Consider the following 25,428-nt stretch of genomic DNA (forward strand, 5'->3'; position numbering starts at 1 on the left):
CATGGGCGGGGGTTGGGGGGTGCCTTCTTGGGCTCAAGCCCCGAATCTATTTAAAAAAAATTAAATGATTTTTTTTTTTTTTTTTTTTTTTGACAATTCATCATTGTTACATGAAAATATGTTTGCACCAGATTTAGCAGAAGCTAATTTCCATCTGTGGTCTATCCAGCTGCTAACTGTATTTGAGTGAGTTAAGTCTTGGTGTTATGGTAGACTCAGACCTAAGCTTTAAATCACAATCAACAAGTTGACAAACTTAATTCTTCCACCTTAGAAACATAGCTAAAGTACGGCCATTTATAAATCAAAAGGACGCTGAAAACCAGATCCATGCCTTTATCTCAAGCCAACTCGACTACTGTAATGCACTCCTTACCGGCCTCCCTAAAAAATACGATGATAACTATTTTATTGCAATGCACTATTGCATTATTTTATTCTATTTTACTAACTATTTTATTGCACTGCACTATTTTACTTTGTATCAGTGAATCATAGACGCCTGGCCATAAGAGCATTCGGAGCATCTCTGCTCTCCCACTATTGAACTTGGGGGAGCAAAGTATGCTCTTGCTCCACCACTTTTTGATCATATGAAAAATATGATATATCCCCCCCAATATATAAATCTAACCATAACTACGTTATGGTTAACTGCGTTTTATAGTGAAAAGAGCAGCTTTATTGGTCAAGATTGAAGGCTCTATATTGCAGGAAATTGCACATACAGGTTCATTAAATAAAAAATAAAAAAACCAAACCACCCCTTGCCTGCCTAAAAAATGTACAATTCTTTTTAAAAAAAAATATGGGGACACCTATCTGGGCTAAGCCCCGGATCTCCTACAATCCTAAATCCGCCCCTGGTTTGGGAGTGGAAATATTCCCCACCATAAGACAAACGGTGAAGCACAATTACACAAAAATCCAAAACAAAATCAAAGACGACCTTGATAGGTGGGCAAAACTTAAAAACTCAGTACAGGCACGGATATCAATAGTTAAGATGGACGTACTACCTAGAATCAACTTCTTCAGCTCAATGCTACCGTTACCCCCTCCAGAGGGTTACTGGAAAAAATTACACTCAGTAGTAGTAGTAGTAGTTTATTTTTTTCAGTCATCAAAAAAAAAGTACAATATACATCATCATTTATCAATATTTGATTTTTTTACAGTGACTGAAAAAGGTACAGACTGAAGCATAGTGCTTATATGTGCCTGTCCTATACGGTGGCATGGCATTTCCAGATTTTTTCCACTATTTTAAGGCGTACACATTAAGACCATTGACAACATGGTTTGATCCCCAAGCATTAGTATCCTGGAGAAAATTAGAAGGAAACATAGTAGCCCCACATAGACTGAAGGACATAGCATACACTAAACTATCAATCAAGCATTGCGAACGGAAATTTGGCCCCATAATTACTCATGCGATCCGGATATGGCGTGAAACACAAAAAAAATATCCTAACCCACATAAATGGCACAATCATACTCCCTTATTCAATAACAATGCACTCTTGATTGGAAAACGACCTATAAGATTCCCTATATGGGAAAAGCAAGGCATACACTCATTAGGGGATGTTTTTAACAAACAGGGTTTTTGTAGTTATGAAGAAATACGGAATTTTTTTTATCTCACCAAGTCCACACATCTTTTTTACATAGTTATTGTTGTTTGAAGACTCAAGGTGTTCCATTAACGAAACCAATTGAACACCACAGATACCACAAATTCTTCTAAATATACAACACCTGTAGCTCAACTGCAAAAACTGCTTTTTTTATTTGATTAGATTTATTTGGAAATTAAAAACACATCATAAAAACAAATTATCTTGACCAATTTGTATTCCTGGGGATATCACCTAAAAGCATTCATTAAAACACTTATTTCCAAGGTGGTCCTCAATGGAAGACATAAAAACACAGCACATATAACCTACTCAACTGCACATTTTTCCTCAACTGCAAAAATTTATGCCTACTTATGTATTAGCCTACAGGGAAAAACACATTCACAACAGGCAGCAAAGTTTATTTTCAGCCAAGTATGGTAATAAGGTAACTATTAGGATATATATGGTATGGATTACTTACTCTTAATAACTTATTACTATCTGTGGTAGCTCTAGTCTCCACCTACACAAATTGTTTTTGTGCTGTCCATTGATCATGCACCTTCACGTGGTAGGCACATTAACTGTAGGTCAAACTCCCCAAACAAACACACCATTGATTTAATTGCCATATAAATCACATACAAAGATCTAACTATTACTCCTCTCTGAATATGAATATAAAACAAGAAGGTGATCTATTAACTGTGTAAACCTTATGCAATATTCATCATTGATATTTGAATACTTGAAATCTGTATGAACTGAGTAGTTAGTATCAAATGAAATAAGATGGAACAGCTCATGCATTCATTGAATAAACAACTATTTGCTCATTACCAGTATGGTATTGTTTAAATTGTCCAGCTTTTTGCACATCTTTGTCAGGGAATTCCAACAATTCTGGACCTGAATGTACCAGTTAATTGTAACAATCTCTCGCCAGGTTGTGGAGGAGAGAGACAGGGATGAACAGGCTATAGACTACTTTGCCCATCCTGAGCCTGCTATGATGCAGGTGTTTTTACATCACCACCCAAAACAAGATTCAGCCAAGAGCGAGGGAGTACACTGGTCCACTTGTCCATGGCACTTACTACCCAGCTTTGTAGTGGGTTGGGGGAATAGTACAGTAGGTACGCATATTTAAGGGAAACGCAAGGATGGTGTACTGGTGGGTGGTGTCCGACCGATTATAGTGGGCCGGTCTGGGCCAAAAAAATAAATGGACCTCCCTAATTTCTAAACCCTGGCTACGGCCCTGTTGCTATGTCCGAACCAGAATTAAAACCTAATTTGAGTGTAAGAGCTCACACAAACATTGTATGGTCTCACAGTCTTTGATTGAATAGCTGCTCTATTCGTCGTTGTCTATGGAGCAGCCTCGGTTTTTACATCCCAGTTACATCATTATAAGAGGGTTCTCTGATTTCTAGCTTTAGGAGAGACTGGTGCATGTTCACAGTGATTGCACAGTTGGGGCATGGGATAACTATATATGTGAATTCTTAAAATGGGTGGCAATTCCCCTTTAATAAGCACAGCTGTACAAAAATTAATAACCTAGAATATTTTGTGGTGGAGGTATGCAGTAAAACATTGATTGATTGATTGATTGAAAATTGTATTAACAGATTGCAGAATGGGTACAATACACACAATTGTTAAGGGGATGCTGACCAGAGAAAGACTTTCGTCTTGTTTACATCAGGGTCCCCCATTTTCAATTCATCATGTCAACATGATGTTTATTTACACAACATTTTTGGATAGCGTGGAAATAAAGATTTTTCACAAGGCTGAAACCAAAGATCGAGAGGCATGCACGATATATGTGCGCAGTGTCAAACTCGTTGGTAAGAACAATAGTGATGTTGTAGGAATGCGGTAATGATAGTGAAAACGGAGCCGTGTTCCGATGCAAAAATACTATTTTATTACGCACTCTACTGTCGCACAACAACACTGCCATTCCTCTTTCATTCGTCTCTCTTAAACTACGTCATCCCCCGCTAAGGATCACGGGAGATGTAGTAAACACCACATAAGGCTAGGATGCCGTGAATTATGTCCCAGTAGCCACTACACACGTCCCCCCAGAATTTACAAGAACTGGCCCCAAAAAAATTCCAGGGGCTCTGACGACCCGCCCAAAACGACTCCGGTACCCCTGGGCAGGCACAGGAAACCGAGGCAGTGGTAAAGCAGTAGGCTGACACTGAACAGGCCTCGGACGGCAGGTTCGGGGGTCCGCCGTAGCTAGTGTAGGCGTCGGGACTGCCCTACCAGGGGGGCGACCGCGGCGGGGCGGTTGGGCCAACTCAATGGGGTGGTCCAAATCCAGGTGAGCAGGTTTCAGGCGATCCACCGAGATCCGTTCTTCCCTCCCCCCCATGTCAACGACGAAGGTCTTATCGCCTGCCTTCACAACCCGGTAAGGACCATCGTAGGGTGGCTGTAGGGGGCCTCGATGGGCGTCGCAGCGGATAAACACCTGGATAATCTGCCTGCAGATCAGGCGGGACACGCACCTTCGGAACGCCGTGGCACGAGGTGGGGATGGGCAAGAAAGACTTGGCCTTGTCCAGCAGAGCATCCCGCTGTTCCAGTGCTGACCAGGAGGCCGTAACACAGGGAAGAAAATCCCCTGGGACACGGAGGGGTTGGCCGTATACCAGCTCAGCTGAAGATGAAAGAAGGTCCTCCTTAGGTGCAGTACGGAGCCCCAGCATCGAAGTTTGTCGACCCAGCTGTCGCCTCGGAGATCGGCCTTGAGAGCAGCTTTCATCGACCGGTGAAAACGTTCACACAGGCCATTGGCCTGTGGATGGTAGGCCGTAGTGCGGTGGAGGGAGACACCCAACTGCTGGGTAAGGAAGTCCATAACGCGGAAGTGAATTGGGCCCCTCGGTCAGAGGAAAGATCAGAGGGAACACCGAACCGGGCTACCCAGGTACTGATGAATGCGCGAGCCACGTCAGCTGTAGTAGTCGCAGTGAGTGGGACAGCCTCCGGCCAATGGGTGGTCCTGTCTACCATCGTCAGAAGGTGAGTGTACCCCCTGGAGGGAGGAAGCGGTCCCACCAGATCCACGTTGATGTGGTCCAAACGCCTCTCAGGCACATCAAACCGCTCCAACGGGGCCTTAACATGTCGATGGACCTTCGCGCATTGGCATGCCATGCAGGTCTTGACCCAACCCCCAATGTCAACCTTCATCCTGGGCCAGACGAATTTCGCTGCCATTAGGCGCTGTGATGGTTTCCTGCCCGGGTGCGAGAGGCCATGGATAGCCTCGAAAACTTGTCGTCTCCATGCCCGTGGAACCACTGGCCTTGGCTGCGCCATAGATATATCACATAGCAGCGTCGTGCCATCATCAAAGAAGGGGACGTCCACCAACTGGAGGCCAGTAACCGCCGTCCTGCATGCCTGGATGTCTGGGTCTGAAACCTGATCCGCAGCCATACGGGCGTAATCAATTCCCAGGTGGACAGCACCAATGGCGGCCCGCGAGAGGCAGTCAGCCACGGGGTTGTCCTTCCCCGCCACATGCTGGATGTCAGTGGTGAACTCAGAGATGAAGGCCAGATGGCGTTGTTGCCTGGCAGACCACGGTTCGGACACCTTCGCCATAGCAAAAATCAATGGTTTGTGGTCTACAAAAACAGTGAAAGGGCAAGCCTCCAGCAGGAAACGGAAATGTCTGACCGCCAAGTACAGGGCGAGGAGCTCACAGTCAAAGGTGCTGTACTTCTGTTCGCTGGAACGGAGTTGTCGCCTGAAGAACGCCAGGGGTTGCCAAATTCCCTCGACCAACTGCTCATAAACGGCTCCAACGGCATATAGTCAGGTTCACTATATACTTTCGTCGGATTTTCTTGGGGATTTGCAATACTATACATTTTTGGAAAGGGAATTGTATAAGGAATCAGAAAATCCATGTTTACATTTGCCCAGATGTCTATAAGGCGGCCATATTGGAATTTCCAAAATGGCCACCGTAAAAAGGTAGGTTTTGTAATATCTCGGCTTCTAAATGAGCTAGAACATTGATTTGAACTTCTAAACCTACATTTTCAGGATCAATGAATCCAATGGTGGTAGTTACAAAGCTTCTACATTTTACATTAACCCTTCGATGCATGAGTGGGTCGAAAATTACTGGGAGAAATGCAAAATGCATGATTTCTTTTTAAGTATACAAAAACAAATAGATTTTATTATCTTTCATCAAATAGTCTATAATAAATCATTATCATATATACATGTAAAATATCTATAAATTCAGCAAAAGGCCAATACAATTATAATCTGATGCAAGCCCCGCCCTCAAAGGTACAAGGCCACACCCTATAGCAATGGCCTTGTTCTTCAGACTTCTCTTCAGATATTCTCCTAATATTTGTTGTGGACCACACATAGCCTACTATATGTGAAGTGTCATCCCTCAATATTATTATACCCAGCATTTGATACATGTAGAGTAAGTATTGTGTTAATTTCTACCTCAGACAATTTCAACAGGTTTTATGTACATCACATTTAAGCTAGCTACTATTACTATTGTGTCATTCATGGCATGATGTTATCATCATGTATCATCAAAATAAAATACAGTAGTTTGCCAACATCATTTAGGTCACCCCATGCACAAGAGAACCCACAGGTTTTGGGGCTGGCACTGATTATCCACCATGACACACGCAACAAGAAGCTGATGGATCTTCTCAATGCTCATGGCTACTCTGTTTCACATGGGCGTGCCCTTCTCATGGAAACTGCTCTGGCCAATGCTGTTGTAGAAAACACCAGAGCACACCAATGCCTCTATGTACCACCATTCCTGAGGAAGGGGACCTTTGTGTTTTTTGCAGCAGATAACACAGACTTTGCAGAGGACACTTGTGATGTGAAAGGAACCACCCACGGAACAATCACTGCAGTGTAGCAGAAGGTTGATCCTTCTAAAGAACTTATTGCAGAGCCTCTCATCATAGGTGATGCACAGAGTCTGTCCGTCACTCCCTACCATGTAGACATAGCCAAAACCCCAGCATGCTAAGAGGTCAGAACAGTTTGCCATCAGCAAGGGGATCTCAGAGTCCTATCAGCTGACACACCTAGGATGGGTTGTTGCATCTGCATTATCCAGAATGAAAGCAGGAGAAACGTCCAGCAAGATTCCAGGCTGGGCAGGATACAACTCACTGTTGTCTGAAAGCCTTCCCTTGACACAGGTTGGAGCCCTGCCACTATTGCCAGAGGTGGCCCACGAGTGGTCAACTCTGTTGACTGTGATCATGCAAGCGAATCAGCTGAGGAAGTTGGCAGTTGGGGAAGATCACCCCACAGTCATTACCTTTGACATGGCCCTCTATGAGAAGGTGGTGCAGCTCCTAGATGCCAGACCTGACCTGAAACAGATGGTTGTTCCCAGACTGGGTGAGCTGCATGTCGTCATGGCTGCCCTCAGAGCTCTTGGTGCCTCCATGGAGAATTCGGGTATATATGATGCCTGGATGGAAGCAGATGTGTATGGTCCTGCCACAACAAGGCACATCCTGAAATGCACACACTACAAGCGAGCTCTCCATGCCCACATCTACTCATATGTAGTACTCTATGAAATGGCTCTAGAGGAATTCTTCAAGGACAACCCACAACTGAAACGTGTGTGCCTGAAGACAACAGAGGGAGTAGAAGCTGCCTGCTCGGTAGGTATAGACATCAAGGCTGAATCTGTGAAGCAAGTCAACAGCACCCTCATGGAAGCCTAGACCACTGCTGAATTGATCACAGCATTCCAAGAATGGGAGGAACAAAAATCCAGGCATGCAATGTTCAAGGCCATGATGAGCTACCTACATCGGGTGGAAATAATCCTGTTCTTCATAGCAGCAACTCGAAGTACTACCCACCAGGATGCAATGGATACAGGATTCACAGACCCCACATCTACTGATCAGCCAATTCTAAATATAGCACTGGTGGATGGCATGGTGCTTGTGCAGAGGCTGAGCACAAAACTAGCCACTGTAGTTTCAGTCAAGGATCTGAGTGGCTGCTTCAATGACAGACTGATGTCACTAACACGAGATTATGATGAAATAATCCTTGTATTCGACACATACAGGACAGATTCTCTGAAGAGCGCAACCAGAGATAAACGAAGACAAGGAAAAGCTATCCAATACCAAGTCAGAGATGACACCAACATCAAACACATCCCACTGAGCAGGTTCCTCTCTCATGACCAAACAAAGTCCGATCTGACTGACTATCTTGCAGCCAAAATGCTAGAATACAACAGGGGATCCTCCAAGCTGATCATCACGTCAGCTTCTGGGCACACTAGGAGCAACAAAGACCTACTCTTTGAAGGAAATAACCATGAAGAAGCAGACACACTGCTGATCCACCAAGCTGTGCTGGCAACACACCGGAACCCAGCTGATGCACAGTTGATGTTCTTCTCACCAGATACAGACGTTCTAGTGCTAGTCACAGCAAACTATGATCTCTTGCTGAAGAACACATTGATTTCGATGGCCTCTGGTGTTGTGCAGATTGAACCACTGTGGCGCGCTCTAGGAAAAGAAAGAGCAAAGGCTTTGCCAGCTTTCCATGCATTCACTGGGGCCGACAACACAGGGAGGTTCTCCCGTATAGGCAAGGCAACCTGGCTGCAGATCTATCTCAAAGCAGATGAAGACATTATCAATGGTTTTCAGATGCTTTTGGATGAAACAGAAGTGACAGAAGGAATGCTGTCCACACTGGCTTCCTTTGTATGTGCAGCCTACTCACCCAAGGGTATCAACATCAAGATATCTTGAGGGTCCATGTACAAACCAGGGTATGGGCACAGGCAGCCATTGCTCTGCAAGATCCGCAGCTGGACCCCCTGCACAATGGGTACTTTTCAGATGGCATGAAGCCAACAACCACAGAGGTCCTCCCAGCCCCGAAGGCCATCATTGAGATGGTCCAATGCAGATGTAAAACGAACTGTTCTTCTGGAAGATGTTCCTGCAGAGCTAAAGACTTAGCCTGTACTGACATGTGTCAGTGCAGTAGCCAGTGCCAGAATGACGATGATTCCTATGCCGTGATGGATGAAAGTGATGATGATGGTGATGATGGTGTATAGATGTGTATCACATAATCTATCACATAATAGTCTAATGAAGAAGGTTACTTCTTTTCTGTGGTCATGATACTGAAGTTGATGTCAGTTGCCAATCAGTTAATGTCAATTATCTGTTAAGTCCTCAATAAAAGTTATGTTAACATGCACTTTGGTGAGTTCTACCTCGTTTTTGTTGGCACTATTGGATTCATTGACCCTGAAAATGTGGGTTTAGCAGTTCAAATCAATGTTCTAGCTCATTTAGAAGCCGAAATATTACAAACCCTACATTTTCAGCTGCCATTTTGAACATTCACCCGGGCAAATGGAAACATGGATTTTCTGAATCCTTATACAATATCCTTTCCAAAAATTTATAGTATTACAAATCCCCAAGAAAATCCGACAAAAGTATATAGTGAACCTGACTACAGTAATTTTTGACCCACTCATGCATCGAAGGGTTAATGTAAAATGTAGAAGCTTTGTAACTACCACCATTGGATTCCTTGATCCTGAAAATGTAGGTTTAGAAGTTCAAATCAATGTTCTAGCTCATTTAGAAGCCGAGATATTACAAAACCTATACATTTTACGGTGGCCATTTTGGAAATTCCAATATGGCCGCCTTATAGACATCTGGGCAAATGTAAACATGGATTTTCTGATTCCTTATACAATTCCCTTTCCAAAAATGTATAGTTTTGCTAATCCCCAAAAAAGTCCAACGAAAGTTTAAATCACTTTATAATGAACCTGACTATGTGGAACTCAAACATGTTCTGTTGTGATGTCACAGTATGTCATAATAGACCGTTCTAGAACAATTGTGATGTCACAGTATCATGTCATAATCAAACATTCTAGAACATTTGTGATGTCACAGTATGCTGTCATAATAGAACATTCCAGAACATTTGTGATGTCACAGTATGATGTCATAAAACATTCTAGAACATTTGTGATGTCACAGATGATGTCATAATAGAACATTCTAGAACATTTGTGTTCTATATGCAACAATTCTCCGGAAATTCAAAAGAAGATCTCATTGTCCATCTTGAGACAGGATAGATAGACTGTCTATCCTACAACACATAGACTGAAACCTGCATTTCTCAACCAAGGTGCCTTGCCTACCGTTTTGCTGTGGAAAGGTGAGTGTCCACAACGGCTAGCTAGCTGTTCTACTTGAATACTGAATGTTTTTTTTTTTTTTTTTTAATATCTTTCTTCCCCTCCTTTTTCCCGATTTCTCTCCCATCCCACCCTTCCTGGTTGTTGCATACTTTCCCCTACTGTTGGTCCGGGAGACCGGAGACTGTCACATGCTTTCCTCCGACGCATGTGCAGCCTGGGGCAGGCCAACCTGGCCGCGCAGGTTCTCACCAGGGAGAGTGTAGCGTGTGGGAGGCCACGCTATCTCTCCTCAGATCCAACCCTCGCTGAGCAGGCGCCCCGACCGAACTGTAGGGGTCGCTGTCCACAACGCCCAGGACCCACCCTTCAGCTTTCCCACCCTCTGATACGGCCAATTGTATCAGTGTGAGGGGCCAGCCAAGCTGATGGCAACGCCGGGAGCTGGATTCGAACAGGCGAATCCTAGTGTCTCCCGGTGTTGGTGACAAACGTAATCTCCGTGCGCCACCTGCCCCCCGAATACTGAATGTTAATATTGAATCAGACAATATAGAATACTGAATGTAGGGCGGCTAGGTGGTGTAGTGGACAAGTCACTCGCCACCAGTGTGGAGACGCTAGGATTCGCGTGTTCGAATCCAGCTCTCCACATTGTTTTTCAGTTTGGCTGGTCGTCCGCAGTAATACACATTGGCCGTATTACGGGGAGGGAAAACTGAAGGGTGGGGATCGAACGTTGTGAACAAGCGACTCCTACAAGTCGGTTGGTGCGCCTGCGCAGTAGAATCAGGAAGTGTCGGGGGCAGCGTGAGCCTCCCACGCGTTACTCCTCGACACTGAGAGGTCGAGCTGCGCAGGTGAAAAGATGCGACTGCTGTTACCCCAAGTACCGGAGGGGACTTGTGCTATGTATGACTTAGTCCACATTGCAGCCGGCTTGTGGGAGGCAAGAAACAGCGTTCGTGACAGGGGAGGGTTGAATTGGACGATACGAAATTGGGATGGGAGAAAAATATAGAAAAATGGGAGAAAAAGTGGATCAAAAATAGAATACTGAATGTTAATATCAGACCATTATTGTATGACAGTGAAGTTATTGAATCTTTTTGTAGTGTCTCTTTCAATCAATATTCAATATTATTAAATGTACAGCTCCGAGGACGGCTCGTTTAGGTGAAAATAAGGTTGTAGCTCATTGTCTACCTTACTACGATAGGAAAGAGGTGTCCTTTGTGTTTATTTCGCTTAAAAAACGAAGGTTCGAACATCCGTTCGAAGAACCCTGACGAAGTTTGAATCCCAAAAACAGGCTTCGGGGACAGCCTTACCAAACATATTATTTATATTATTCAAATAAACTCGAACATGTTCCGTTGTGATGTCACAGTATGATGTCATAATAGAACATTCTAGAACATTTGTGATGTCACAGTATGATGTCATAAGCAAACATTGTAGACATTTGTGATGTCACAGTATGATGTCATAATAGAACATTCTAGAACATTTGTGATGTCACAGATGAGGTCATAATAGAACATTCTAGAAAATGTTTGATGTCACAGTATGATGTCATAATAGAACATTCTAGAACATTTGTGTTCTATATATATTCAACAACAGGATAGATAGACTGTCTATCCTACAACACGTAGACAGAAACCTGCATTTCTCAACCAAGGTGCCTTGCCTACCGGTTTGCTGTGGACCGGTGAGTGTCCACAACAGCTGTTCTACTTGAATACTGAATGTTAATATTGAATCGGACAATATTGAATACTGAATGTTAATATCAGACCATATTGTATGACAGTGAAGTTATTGAATCTTTTTGTAGTGTCTCTTTCCGGTGTTGCACTTTTTAGACGATCCCTGGCTGCGCACTTGCCTCACAGCCGACTGCACATAGAGATCAATATTATTAAATGTACAGCTCCGATGACAGCTCGTTTAGGTGAAAATAAGGTTGTAGCTCATTGTCTACCTTACTACGATAGGAAAGAGGTGTCCTTTGTGTTTTAAAAACATTTAGCTTAAGAATTATTGACTGCGGAAATTCGAATCTGTGAATATCTTTCTAACTTTACCTAAGTCTCCTGATTGCGATACAATAAAGCAAGTCTTCATCACAAATCATATTATCAAAATAATCTGACGGGCAGATATTATTGCTGGCGGACCTATTTCAGCCTGCGAGTCGCCTAATTACCACTGAACTAGGATATCTGTTGGGTAACGTGCGTTTTAGACAACACTATTTGGGACAGACCATATTAGGCTATTACTTCACATAAAAGATCATGTCTAAATGAAATGCAGAAAACAAAAAATGTATGTATCATAACGTTACCCTGGTATAGATCTGTATGCATGTATTTATTCATAACGTTATACATATTCGTTAACGTTAGATCGTGCATGGCTTTTACATTGAAAAATGTACTTGTCACGTGGTTCTGTTCTCCATTCTTCACATAAAAAACGAACTATCAAAACGTACACGGACCAAAATTGGCCCATTATTTACTCCTTTTTTCATTTGATTCCGACACCAAAATACGAAAAACAGCTTCGTATTTCAGTTTTTCCCCGTTTTTTCGATTTTGGTTTCAAACGGAAATAGGAAAACACCTCCTATTTCATTTTTTTTCCTTTTTTCGTATTTCCGTTTGAAACGAAAAACAAACGTACACGGACCTAAACAACATACAGTAGACTGAAGCCTGCATTTCTCAACCAAGGTGCCAAGTCTACCGTTTTGCTTATGGAAAGATCCGGCAAGTTGATTTACGGCTTTCCAGTGGAGTCGGCGGTGTCGAGTCGGCGGTGATTTTGGAGACTGGGAAAATACAGTTTTCTTACCTTGTAGTAGTAACGTGAATATTTAGGAAAATAGCTTTAGGACCACTTCTGTAAAGAAAGACTTCGCTGTGGAAGAGAAATAAACCATTTGGATATCTTTGTTTTACACTGGAGCGGCTGTGGACAGTATTTTTCTTTATCAACGAACGTACTAACGAGTAAGCAACTTTAACCAGTAGAGTGGAACGTCGGCCCTCATAATAGTCTTTCCACTTTTTACTGGTTTCTGCTTATTATTAGGGTGCAAAGCCCCCCACAAGAGATTCCAAGCATCAATTCAGTACATTATATAGTTTCAGATTGCTCTATGTTCTTTCTTTTTCATGCCACAGATTTTCAAAAGCTCCAAGCGAGGATCTCCAAGAAGCCACTGATCGGGTCCAAGATCACGCTTGAACGTGTCGAGCAAACAGACTCCATCTTAGTGGAAAAGCTGCATCCTGGCATCAACACAGATAAACTCACTCTGTACTTTGAGAGCAGCGGAGGTGGGAATCAGGACGTGAAGGAGGTCACCATGATGTCAGAGACCACAGCCAGGGTCTCCTTTGCAGACTTCAACGGTAAGATTATCACATTGCTATAAAGTATATAATTATAGTAGAACATGGAGTGTCATTGTTTTTGTGATACTTGAAATACAGTGGTGCAAAATATTGATAACGCTATATTTATGGTGTTGTTTTTATTTGAAATTCAAAATAATAATTTTTAATCATTGTGAGCATAAGCCTAGTATACTGTATGTTTGTAAACAAAGTTGCAGGCCCTGACTTTTCAGGCTACTTTATAACTTCAAACTTTGTTTGTTCGGTTATGTAAATGCTAGGGGTGTGGCCATTTCTCGATTCTAAGATGCATCGCGATGCGGACGTGGGCGATTCTGCATCGATGCAGTGACAGAACATAGTCGATTATTATTTACTAATTTTTATTAAAAAAAATGTACTCTCTTGCTAGCTTATGTTATTTTACAATGTAGCGCTTTGAGATTTGCTCCAACTATTTTAAAGCGCCCTATAAATCAAATATATTATTATTATTATTATTATTATTATTATTGTTGTGAAGGGCCAGATTAAACCGAATATATATATTTATTTATATATATATATTTAATTGTATTTGTATATTCTCTAATATTCCCTGATATCCCTTGTATATTCCTTGTACAATATGCATTGAATATCCATTCTAGCCTACTGAACATCCCATAATAGTCTCCATTCTACTATTGGTCGAGACCTTGGTGCCAGGCTGCCATACCCCTCAGACCCAGTTCAAACGTACCGCTCCACATGTACGAACAAGTCCTAGTTCCGCGTAGGAATTTGGCTAACTAATGGGACTATTTGTTCATAGTGCGTATATATACTGCGCTACTAAAGTAGGACTTTCTTTTCAGTCCAGTTTCTTACCCTCCAATAGAGTCACAGACGTAAAGACTCCCCGCGATGCCACGTGTGGGAGTAAGGCCAAGTTCGGCCTACCATCGGTATTGAGACATCGTGTATATTAATATTTGAATAGTCATATTTGGCACTATATCGTCGAGTTGGACGTAGTCTATTAAGCTAATAATAGTCTGTTAATATATAGTGCTTCGTGCGGTGAGAATACTACCGTAGTCAGTACCCCATCGTTTCGGGCAGAGAACTGGCTGCTTACCCAGGGTGGTTGACCCTATGTGAAGCTGCACCCGAGGAGCTCCAGAGCCGACGAGCGAGTGGACCTGTATACCGGATTATTCTACCGACGACAGCCCGCCTTCCCAGGCACGGATTATGCTTTGGATACTTTGATTATTCTATGGATAAAGACCCCCGACACTACCGTGTGTTGGAACCCCCCCCCCCTGGAGAGGACGCAAGGTGAGGAGACACTCTGCAAGACGAGGTCTCTCCACATCTCTCCCCCGTGGACCGGAGAGAGCCGGCCCACAAAGAGTCCACCTGCTTTCATCTGTGGTCCAAGGATCGCCGGCGCATTGAACGGCACTACAGTGGGTTCACCTGGGATACCCTTGGCCGGACGAGGCAGCTGGATTCTACCCCCCCCCCCCTCCTACTCCTGTCGGCTTACAAGCGACCGGATTAACCCCCTCTAGTGTATCCAGCCTATAATCATTAAAGTATCATTGCTGTTATTCCTTAACTATTCCAGGTCGTATATTTACCACCTGCGCCTTCAGAGATTGGACATTATCTATTGATATACCGACGAATACTCCTTGCCATAAAAGTGCATACTATTTCAATTCATAAATGTAATTAAGTGATTAAGTGTTTATTCTACACACCATCGCTGTGTAGGAAATAAAGACCTGTTTCTAATTCGTACATTTATGTTGGATCCGTTTCATCTACGTGAGAGTGTTCATGATAATATATTTATGCCGTGTACTGGGTGGCCGAATATTAAGTACAAAGGTAGTGGTAGTAAGTATCATATCTAGTAATACAGTCAGGGAATTGTACCCCTCAGTTACAATTGGTCCTTCGAGCCGGATGGTAATTAGTGTAATATTAATATAGTGTTATTAATATTGAAATGGCCTATGATGAACACTCCACGAAACGATCCTCCTAACCAACGCCCGCAGCGCGAACGACGGCTCCCTCAGTACTTAGAGGCTTACGCTGTCAGTCAACAACCTAGTCTTCTACTAACAGTAAACGCGGTAAAACTAGAAAGTAAAAGTATGTCTAACCCCAACGCCCAGACTACCCCGACCATAGAGGCCCCTACGGGCTCTAATGTAACTGACCAAGTTCACGGTGGGGACCAGTGGGAACCAGACATGACTTCACACCCCGCCAGTACTGAAGAAGTAGTCCCCGATGAGTCCCGGGAGGAATACAACGCTACCGAGAGAGAACTCGGCACGGAAGAAGACGGGGAGAGCACCGTGGAGATAGAGCTCCAAGGCTCCGCAAGGAGTACCCCGAGGGAAGGCTCCCCTATACAACCGCCTTCTCCCAGCGAGGCAGAGAGGACCCTACAGCAGGCATTCCTCGTCAGCCTGAAAGCTTCTACTGAACGCGATAGACTCCAGGGTGAACGCGATCGATTGCAGATACAGCAACGGAGCGAAGAAGAGCACATACGCCTGGAAATAAGACGCATTCAGATGGAAGAGAATGTGGCCCGAGACCGAGCAGACAGCCAGCGAGCAGCTGCTGGTGCTCTACGGGACGCAGAGCGCGACAGACAGCAAGCGCAACTAATAGAACAGCTGATCAGACGGACAACACCCTCTCCCTCCGCCAGAGGCTCCAGGAACTCGTCTAGACACACCTCCAGGGCGGCATCCCCTAGCCGAGTAAACAACCCTGAACTTGACCAACAGACGAGGTCTATACCCCCCACAGACCACCTCCCCCCACCGGTCCAAGCGAGACCTAGCAACCGGGAAGGAGCAGCATATCCTGTGGAGAGGCTAAACCAGAGACTACAAGCACTGGATGACCTAACTGAAGACGAAGAGGAAGAGGAGGAGAACCGCGCCCGAAGACAGCACAGTACTCTACCGGACCAGGAGGTCCGGTACAGCCCAGGCTATACTCCCGCGGAGCTGCGCTACAGACCCCCGACTCTATACACGGGTGAGCACGACGCACGACCCGCACCGAGGAACAGCACCTGGACAAGCGGGCCATGGTACACTGCCGGTACCAGCCCATACCAAGGAGCGGGAGGAGACTCGCCTAGGAGGCCTCCCCCCCAACGCTCGCCGATGTATCCACAGTCAGCGTCATACATTGGCACGCCTATGGTACCCGACTTCACCCAAGAGAACCGGGCCCAGTATACAGAACTCCGCATGTGTCTGGAGACCATGTTGGTGGATGTATTGGATGAACGCCACAAATACGCCATCCTACTGCAGCACTTAAAGGTGCCCCGCGCACATAATATAGCGCTCGCCTACGCGACTTCCACCACCCCATACACAGCAGCGCTGGTAGCATTGGACCAGAGGTATGGGCGCATATGGGATTACGTGATCCAGGAGATCCGACACATCGACCGCTTACCCCCAGCAATAGACAATCGAGCACTGGACGACCTGTCCATCAGAGTGCAGTCCCTGGTAGGGATGTTGGGAGCGCAAAGAGAGAAGGGGAAGTATGAACTTTACGCCAACTCAAATGTGGAAAGGATCCTGGAGAAGCTGCCACCCGCTCGTCAGGAGCGCTTTAGGCGGCAGAGGGACCACAGAGACCCGAATGGCCCCGAACCGAACCTCCTCGATCTAGCAGACTTCCTGGCGAGAGAAGTCAGCAGCCTACGGCTAGATACATTCGGACGGAGCACCCCTGGCTCCAGAGAAGGAACCAGACGACTAAATGATGGAAGAAGATCGGTGACTGTGATGCACCAATCGGAGTCAGTACCGAGCAGCAGGAGCCACAGTACCCCCTCCAGAACGGAGAAGTGGAAGATAGTGTGCCCCTACTGTGAGAAAGAACACTGGCTAGCGCAATGTGACTCCTTCCCCAAGCTGAACGCGGAGGAAGCAGGTCAATGGATAAAGTCCAACAAGCGCTGTTTTCGCTGTGCGCGCTCACACATGGCAGCCGAATGCCGCTTAAAGAAAAGGTGCACCAAGTGCGATGGAGCCCATCTGGACATACTTCACGACAGTAACAGACGGCGCCCTTCACCTGCACCATCCAGCCGCAAAGCGAGCGTCATGTACATCGATCCCGCCAGCAGCAGTGGAGCCCGAGTACTCCTAAAAGTAGTGCGTGTGACACTAAGCTACCAGAATAAAGTCCTGGACACTTACGCCGTCCTCGATGACGGGTCAGAGAAGACCCTGCTGCTCGCCTCCGCTGCGGCCCAGCTAGGGCTGCGGGGAAGCGAAACCCAAATGACAATTCGGACAATAAGACGAGATTTGAAGACGATAAAGGGCGAGAATGTCTCATTCTCTATCGCAGCAAGCGGCCAGCCTGAGCGACGGTACCAGATTGCAGACGCTTTCACCAGCCAAGAAATAGGACTGTCGCGGTACACATACCCCGTCGCCAAGCTGATGGAGAAATATGCACATCTGCGCAAGTTACCGATCCCGCTCATAGACAATGCTATGCCGACCCTGTTGATAGGCTCCGACCATGCAGACCTCATTGTCCCGATAGACCGGGTTCATACCGGACCCCGAGGCTGTCCTGCAGCAGTCGAGACCCGTTTGGGATGGACTCTCCAAGGCCCGCTCGCCAAATCTCTCAACCGAAGTACAGCCACTAGATGTCTCCACTCCCGAGTCACAGAGGGAGAAACCGCACTCCTGCAACACGTAGAGCGGCTATGGAGCTTGGAACAAATGCCCTTTAAGAATGGAAAGAAAGACATTCGCTCTAAAGATGACATTTACGCCATTCACCTCCTCGAGACAGGGACCAAGAGAGTCCCGGTCAACGGCGTGTTGAGATACGCCACGCCACTCCTGCGGCGAGAAGGAATGCCTACTTTCCACGCCAAGACAGACGCCATAGAACGGTACCTGCTGAACACGGAGCGGCGCTTAGCCAAGAACCCCGCCCAAGAGAGTGTATACCGCGCTGAGATTGAGAAGCTCATCACAGCGGGACACGTCACAAAGATGGACATTAAAGAGGCTGACCAGACCACTGAATCGTGGTACGTGCCCCACCACAAGGTCCATCACAACGGTAAAGACCGCATAGTATTTAACTGCAGCTACCAGATCGGATCCCAAAATCTGAATAAAGAGTTACTGCCCGGTCCCACACTCGGCCCCTCCCTACTCGGCGTTCTACTCCGCTTCCGCCAGGAAAAGGTGGCCATCAGCGGGGACATTAAAGGAATGTTCCTGCAGGTGAGATTAGTAGAGGCGGACAAGCCCCTGTTACGGTTCCTATGGAGAGAGAAGCCAGGAGATGAGCACCCAGCCATCTACCAATGGGAAGTCCTCCCCTTCGGAACGACGTGCAGCCCCTGCTGTGCTACATTTGCACTACAGAAACATGTAGCAGAGGACCCAGCAGCGGACGAGGAGGTCCGACACAGCGTAAAGAACAGCTTCTACGTAGACAACTGTCTACAAAGCCTTTCAACCCAGGAAGAAGCCGAGGCTCTCCTGATTAAACTCCGCGCCTCATTGATCAAAGGCGGCTTTGATCTCAGGCAGTGGGCCAGCAGCGATCCGCAAGTACTGCGCAGCCTCTCCTCCGAGGACAAGGCAGCCAGCAGCGAGACCTGGATGGCTACAATCCCGGGAGAAGCCCAGGAGATGACCCTGGGATTGGTGTGGCGATTCAAAACAGATTCGCTTCACTACAGACACAAGCCCCTGACTACGGAGCAGGGAAGGCCGGCGGCGGCGCCGACCACCAGACGGAGTGTGTACACAACACTCGCCCGACAATATGACCCGCTAGGATGTATTCTACCGTACACCACCAGGGCAAAAATGATTGTACGAGCATTGTGGGACAAGGACCAGGGCTGGGACGACCCCATTCCCGCACACCTTGCATCCACCTGGAGAGAGTGGGAGATGGAGCTCCACTCACTCCCAGGCGTTAATATGCGCCGAAGCTACTTCCCACCCACGGTGAGGCCAGAGACATGTAAAATGGACTTACACGTCTTCAGTGACGCCTCAGAGGTCGCATACGGATCAGTAGCCTACTTGCGGGCCCAAGACCAAGGGGGAGAGATCTACACAGCATTTGTCCTCGCCCGCTCGAGAATAGCCCCACGCAAGCAACAATCTATCCCACGTCTAGAGCTCTGCGCAGCCCTAGCCGGAGCGCACCTAGCCACGCTCATCCAACGTGAGCTCACCATACCGGTGTCTAGAACAATCCTGTGGTCAGATTCCACGACGGTACTCGCCTGGATCAAATCGGACTCATGCAAGTACAAAGTCTTCGTGGGAGTCAGAGTCACCGAGATTCAAGACTTAACCGAAGAGTTAACCGGAGAAACAGAGTGGCGCTACGTTGATACAAAACAGAACCCAGCTGACGTCATCACCCGGGGGATGCCCCTGGATGACCTCACCCGTCGCAATGTCTACAGTGACGGCCCCGCATTCCTAAGACTCCCGGAAGGACAGTGGCCCATGCCTATCCCGAGGGAAGCAAGTCCAGAGGAGGTGGAAATTAAGAAGTCTGTGTTCTGTGGATTGAGCACCGTAGCCTCCACCGACCCTAACATAAACGATTGCACGTCCATAGAGAGTGCACAACAAAGAACATTCCTGCGGTACCACCTGGAGTGCAAGTCCCCCGCTGATATGTCAGCGGCTAACTACGAGGAAGCAGAATTGCTTCTACTGCAGCGAGCCCAGAGAGACTCGTTCCCCGATGAATTGGCCTGTCTACAGGGAGGAAAGCCCGTCCCATCCGACAGCAGATTAATTCACCTGGCCCCCGAGAGCGACGCTCACACCCTCATCAGAGTGGGTGGTCGCCTACGCAGAGCCCCCAATCTACCGGATGACATTAAATACCCGATCGTATTGAACAGCCGACACAAGGTCACAGAGCTGATTATAAAGAAATACGATGAGGATGTACATCACGCAGGAGCAGAAAGAGTCTTCGCGGAAATCAGACGTCGTTACTGGATCCTACAAGGAAGAGAGGCGGTACGACGCTTCCAACGAACATGTCTAGACTGCCGCAAGTGGCGCGCGCAGCCCAGCATACCAAGGATGGCTGACCTTCCTCCATGTTGCCTCCGAATCGGTGACAAGCCATTCCACTCAACGGGTATGGACTGCTTTGGCCCGCTGCACATAAAGAAAGGAAGAGGAACCGAGAAGCGGTGGGGTATTGTATTCAAATGCATGACCACCAGAGCGATTCACATCGAGCTTCTCCCGACCATGAGCGCAGACTCATTCCTTATGGCCTTCCGTAGATTCATATCACGGAAAGGAAGACCGTCTACCCTATTGTCCGATCATGGGACAAACTTTAAAGGCGGCGAAAGAGAGCTGAGAGAGAGCTTCCAACCTATGGGCCCAGAACTTAAGACCCACCTCGCTCCAGCACAGGTTGATTTCCAATTCAACCCCCCAAACGCACCCCACTTCGGTGGCACTTGGGAACGAGAAGTGCGCTCCATAAAGACAGCCCTGTACGCAGTACTTGGGGCCCAGACTGTGGCGGAAGAAGTCCTAATGACAGTCCTCACGGAGATTGAGGGAGTACTTAACTCGAAGCCCCTCGGATATGTCTCCAGTGATGTGGCGGATATCGACCCAGTTACCCCCAACACACTCCTGATGGGGCGGCTAGATCCCACATTACCCCAGACAATGTACCGGCCTGAAGAAGCGAACGGCCGACGAATGTGGAGGTACAGCCAAGTATTAGCCGACAAGTTTTGGAACAGTTTCCTACTGCACTACCTACCGTCTCTACAGACCCGCCAGAAGTGGGTAAAGGAGAGAGACAATTTGACAGAAGGAACAGTCGTCATGATTATTGATCAATCACTGCCCAGAGCTATGTGGCCGGCCGGCCGCGTAAGCAAAGTGATCACCGGTGCCGACGGCAAGGTCCGAGCAGCTGAAGTGCTCGTCCAGGGTCGCACTTACACCCGTCCCGTGGCAAGGCTCATAGAACTGCCTCGACTCCCAGACACAATCGATGATGACCATGACCCTACAACCCTATGACTTTGTGAAGTTGACTGACCCTACAGCAAACCCTTATGTGTAAATGGACAACGCGATTAATCTGTCTCCGTTTAACTGATTAGGTCTGGGACCTATTCAGGGGGTGGCTGTTGTGAAGGGCCAGATTAAACCGAATATATATATTTATTTATATATATATATTTAATTGTATTTGTATATTCTCTAATATTCCCTGATATCCCTTGTATATTCCTTGTACAATATGCATTGAATATCCATTCTAGCCTACTGAACATCCCATAATAGTCTCCATTCTACTATTGGTCGAGACCTTGGTGCCAGGCTGCCATACCCCTCAGACCCAGTTCAAACGTACCGCTCGACATGTACGAACAAGTCCTAGTTCCGCGTAGGAATTTGGCTACCGCACCACTAATGGGACTATTTGTTCATAGTGCGTATATATACTGCGCTACTAAAGTAGGACTTTCTTTTCAGTCCAGTTTCTTACCCTCCAATAGAGTCACAGACGTAAAGCCTCCCCGCGATGCCACGTGTGGGAGTAAGGCCAAGTTCGGCCTACCATCGGTATTGAGACATCGTGTATATTAATATTTGAATAGTCATATTTGGCACTATATCGTCGAGTTGGACGTAGTCTATTAAGCTAATAATAGTCTGTTAATATATAGTGCTTCGTGCGGTGAGAATACTACCGTAGTCAGTACCCCATCGTTTCGGGCAGAGAACTGGCTGCTTACCCAGGGTGGTTGACCCTATGTGAAGTTGCACCCGAGGAGCTCCAGAGCCGACGAGCGAGTGGACCTGTATACCGGATTATTCTACCGACGACAGCCCGCCTTCCCAGGCACGGATTATGCTTTGGATACTTTGATTATTCTATGGATAAAGACCCCCGACACTACCGTGTGTTGGAACCCCCCCCCCCTGGAGAGGACGCAAGGTGAGGAGACGCTCTGCAAGACGAGGTCTCTCCACATCTCTCCCCCGTGGACCGGAGAGAGCCGGCCCACAAAGAGTCCACCTGCTTTCATCTGTGGTCCAAGGATCGCCGGCGCATTGAACGGCACTACAGTGGGTTCACCTGGGATACCCTTGGCCGGACGAGGCAGCTGGATTCTACCCCCCCCCCCTCCTACTCCTGTCGGCTTACAAGCGACCGGATTAACCCCCTCTAGTGTATCCAGCCTATAATCATTAAAGTATCATTGCTGTTATTCCTTAACTATTCCAGGTCGTATATTTACCACCTGCGCCTTCAGAGATTGGACATTATCTATTGATATACCGACGAATACTCCTTGCCATAAAAGTGCATACTATTTCAATTCATAAATGTAATTAAGTGATTAAGTGTTTATTCTACACACCATCGCTGTGTAGGAAATAAAGACCTGTTTCTAATTCGTACATTTGTGTTGGATCCGTTTCATCTACGTGAGAGTGTTCATGATAATATATTTATGCCGTGTACTGGGTGGCCGAATATTAAGTACAAAGGTAGTGGTAGTAAGTATCATATCTAGTAATACAGTCAGGGAATTGTACCCCTCAGTTACAATTATTATTATTATTATTATTATTATTATTATTATTATTATTATTATTATTATTATTATTATATTATTATTAAAGCTAGTGCTCTGGTCATGCATCCACTCAACTCATAGAAAATACAGCATCAGGCTATTATAAAAGTATTGATACTAATAAAATGGAGTATTGAACCGTTTTTAACAGCTGGGTATCGAGATACCTTTCTAGTATCTATCATGCAACACTATAAAGACATTTATTTTGACATGATTTAAGAACTTTCTAAATAAAGGTTAATTTATCTGACTGCTTGTATTAATTGATGGAAAAGTAGCCATGTGCAGTAATATAGATAATAAAATTGAGCATGTAATCGAATCGTGAGGCCAGTGAAGATTCACAGCTCTAGTAAATGCAGTATAATTTTTTCACTTCTCGTACACAACCAGTACACAAGACACAACAATTCAAAACAACAGTACATAGTGCGCCTTTAAAATGCATTACTTACTTCAATATTAAAATTGTTACTGTGGCATATATCATTTGATCTGTTCATTATTGTTTCTCGGTTTGCGCGAAATGAGTCTGCCTCGCAAAGGTCATACTTCAGTGGCCATGGGTCACTTTGATGTCAACAAAAGAAAACATGGCAACATGCTATGTAAATATTCTCATATTTCAGCATGGGGAGATGTGTAATCATCATCATATTTATTTTCTACCAAACTACACCCCCATTCGTTATTAGGGAGGGTGTAGTTCAGTAGAAAATAGGGCCTCCATGAAACTGCTCACAACTGGTTATCTTGAGTAACTGGGTCATGATTTCTGGAAAGAGACGTTGCTTTTGAGTTTTTCAAATCTATTTATTTTGGTGCTTTTGTGCGCCATAAACCGAGTGCCATTCAGCTCAAGTGAGTGATTGTACTGGAGTGACGGCAGATATTGTTACGGCCGATATCTCCAAAACTAGGCAAATCACACACAAACAATCTGGATCGATAGATGGCACTCTTTTGGGTGAACTGCCCCTTTACAATGAATAAGACCTTAACTGGAATATGGCCAATAGCATGTAAACCTAGTCAACCTCTGCATCTAAACCTAGTCAAACTATGTGCATGTAAACCCAGTCAAACCCTGTGCATGTAAACCTAGTCAAACTCTGCATGTAAACCTAGTCAAACTCTGCATGTACACCTAGTCAAACTCTGCATGTAAACTATAGTCAAACTCTGCATGTAAACCTAGTCAAGTGTTCCCTTAACCAGCTATTCAATTTGACTGCTCTATGATAGTTTTGTCGAATACACTAAATATGTTTTTGTGTTTGTTTACAATAGCTGTGAACCACGTTATGACTCTGTCACACAAACTGGAGAATGCTGAGCTGGCGGTGAGTCCATACTTTGTGTAACTGAGGGGAACAATTCCCTGACTGTATTGAATAAGTATGGTATCATTAAACCACTACTGACTTATGTACATTACTACTGGCCATACAGTACACAGGTATATGAGATGAACACCTCCACAATGACACGGTTCCACAACAATATTGGTTAGAATAATATTTATTAGCAGCACGAAGATTATCTTACATTACTTGAGAATTAGAGTCGCGCTTGTAAGGCGAAGAATGTGCATGAATAGGTCAAGAGCGTAAGTCCATTAGAATATTACGCAGGAGATAATGAATACCACCTGTATCATAGGAATTATATCTATGGTACACTAGTAGGGCAGCAGGAGATACTAGTAGGGTCCCTCCGGTTGTAGGCCAGCAGGGGGGAGGATTTGTCGGTAACGAAAGTCTGGGTCAACGAAGAATAGGGAGACTCCAGGTACAGGAGACAGTGCAATAATCTCTTGATCCGCAGACGAACAACAGCTATTCTCCGGTATGCAGTGCAGCATGGAGGAAAGCTAACCAGCCTCAGGCGTCCTAGAGGCGGGCTCGACGATGCTCCTCACAGGGTAAATCCCACACAGTTGTGGGTGTAGACGATTCTCCGCTCCATCAGGTACAGGACCAAAGCAAATATAATCCAGCCGAAAAGGGCTCTGTAGTCGTCGGGTAGGTTATCCAGTGTACATATCCACACGGTCCTCGTCTAGGGCTCCTCGGATGACGGCACCAGGTTAAGCCGCCCAGCCTGGATAAGCACACTAGCTAGGTACGAGGAAGCGTTGGTAATGCTAGTCACTGTAGAACGGTAGCCGCACGATACACTATACATAAATAGACTATTACTGAATAATAGAATAGGTCGAACTCGACGGTACAGCGTTAAACTCTGACACTTCAGCTATCAATTCGCACGCGGTCTCAAGGCTCTATTTTGGGGCAAAACGGGCCCACTTCACAGCACGTTGTATCGTGGTGTGAGGCTTCAACTTATTGGGTAACAGTACTTCTGTATTCACCTGCGCCGTATTTATACGTTAGGTGAACAAACTAGTACCAGCCTTATTTCTGT

The 25,428-nt window shown here is 45.9% G+C and overlaps 1 protein-coding gene across 1 annotated transcript in view; it reads left to right on the forward strand.

Annotated features, from left to right (window-relative positions):
- Positions 1-8,562: 8,562 nt before the first annotated feature.
- LOC311226464 (protein mono-ADP-ribosyltransferase PARP10-like) overlaps positions 8,563-25,428 on the forward strand; it is a gene marked incomplete at both ends in the record, with an annotated part of 41,523 nt that continues 24,657 nt past the window's right edge. Inside the window, 2 exons of the mRNA XM_084311890.1 lie at positions 8,563-8,629; positions 13,095-13,325. Coding sequence (XP_084168016.1) covers positions 8,563-8,629; positions 13,095-13,325 — 298 coding nt within the window. The remainder of the gene's footprint in view (positions 8,630-13,094; positions 13,326-25,428) is intronic.

This window comes from Notolepis coatsorum, assembly GCF_963971535.1.
Source record: "Notolepis coatsorum genome assembly, chromosome: 4".
Classification (NCBI taxonomy): domain Eukaryota; kingdom Metazoa; phylum Chordata; class Actinopteri; order Aulopiformes; family Paralepididae; genus Notolepis; species Notolepis coatsorum.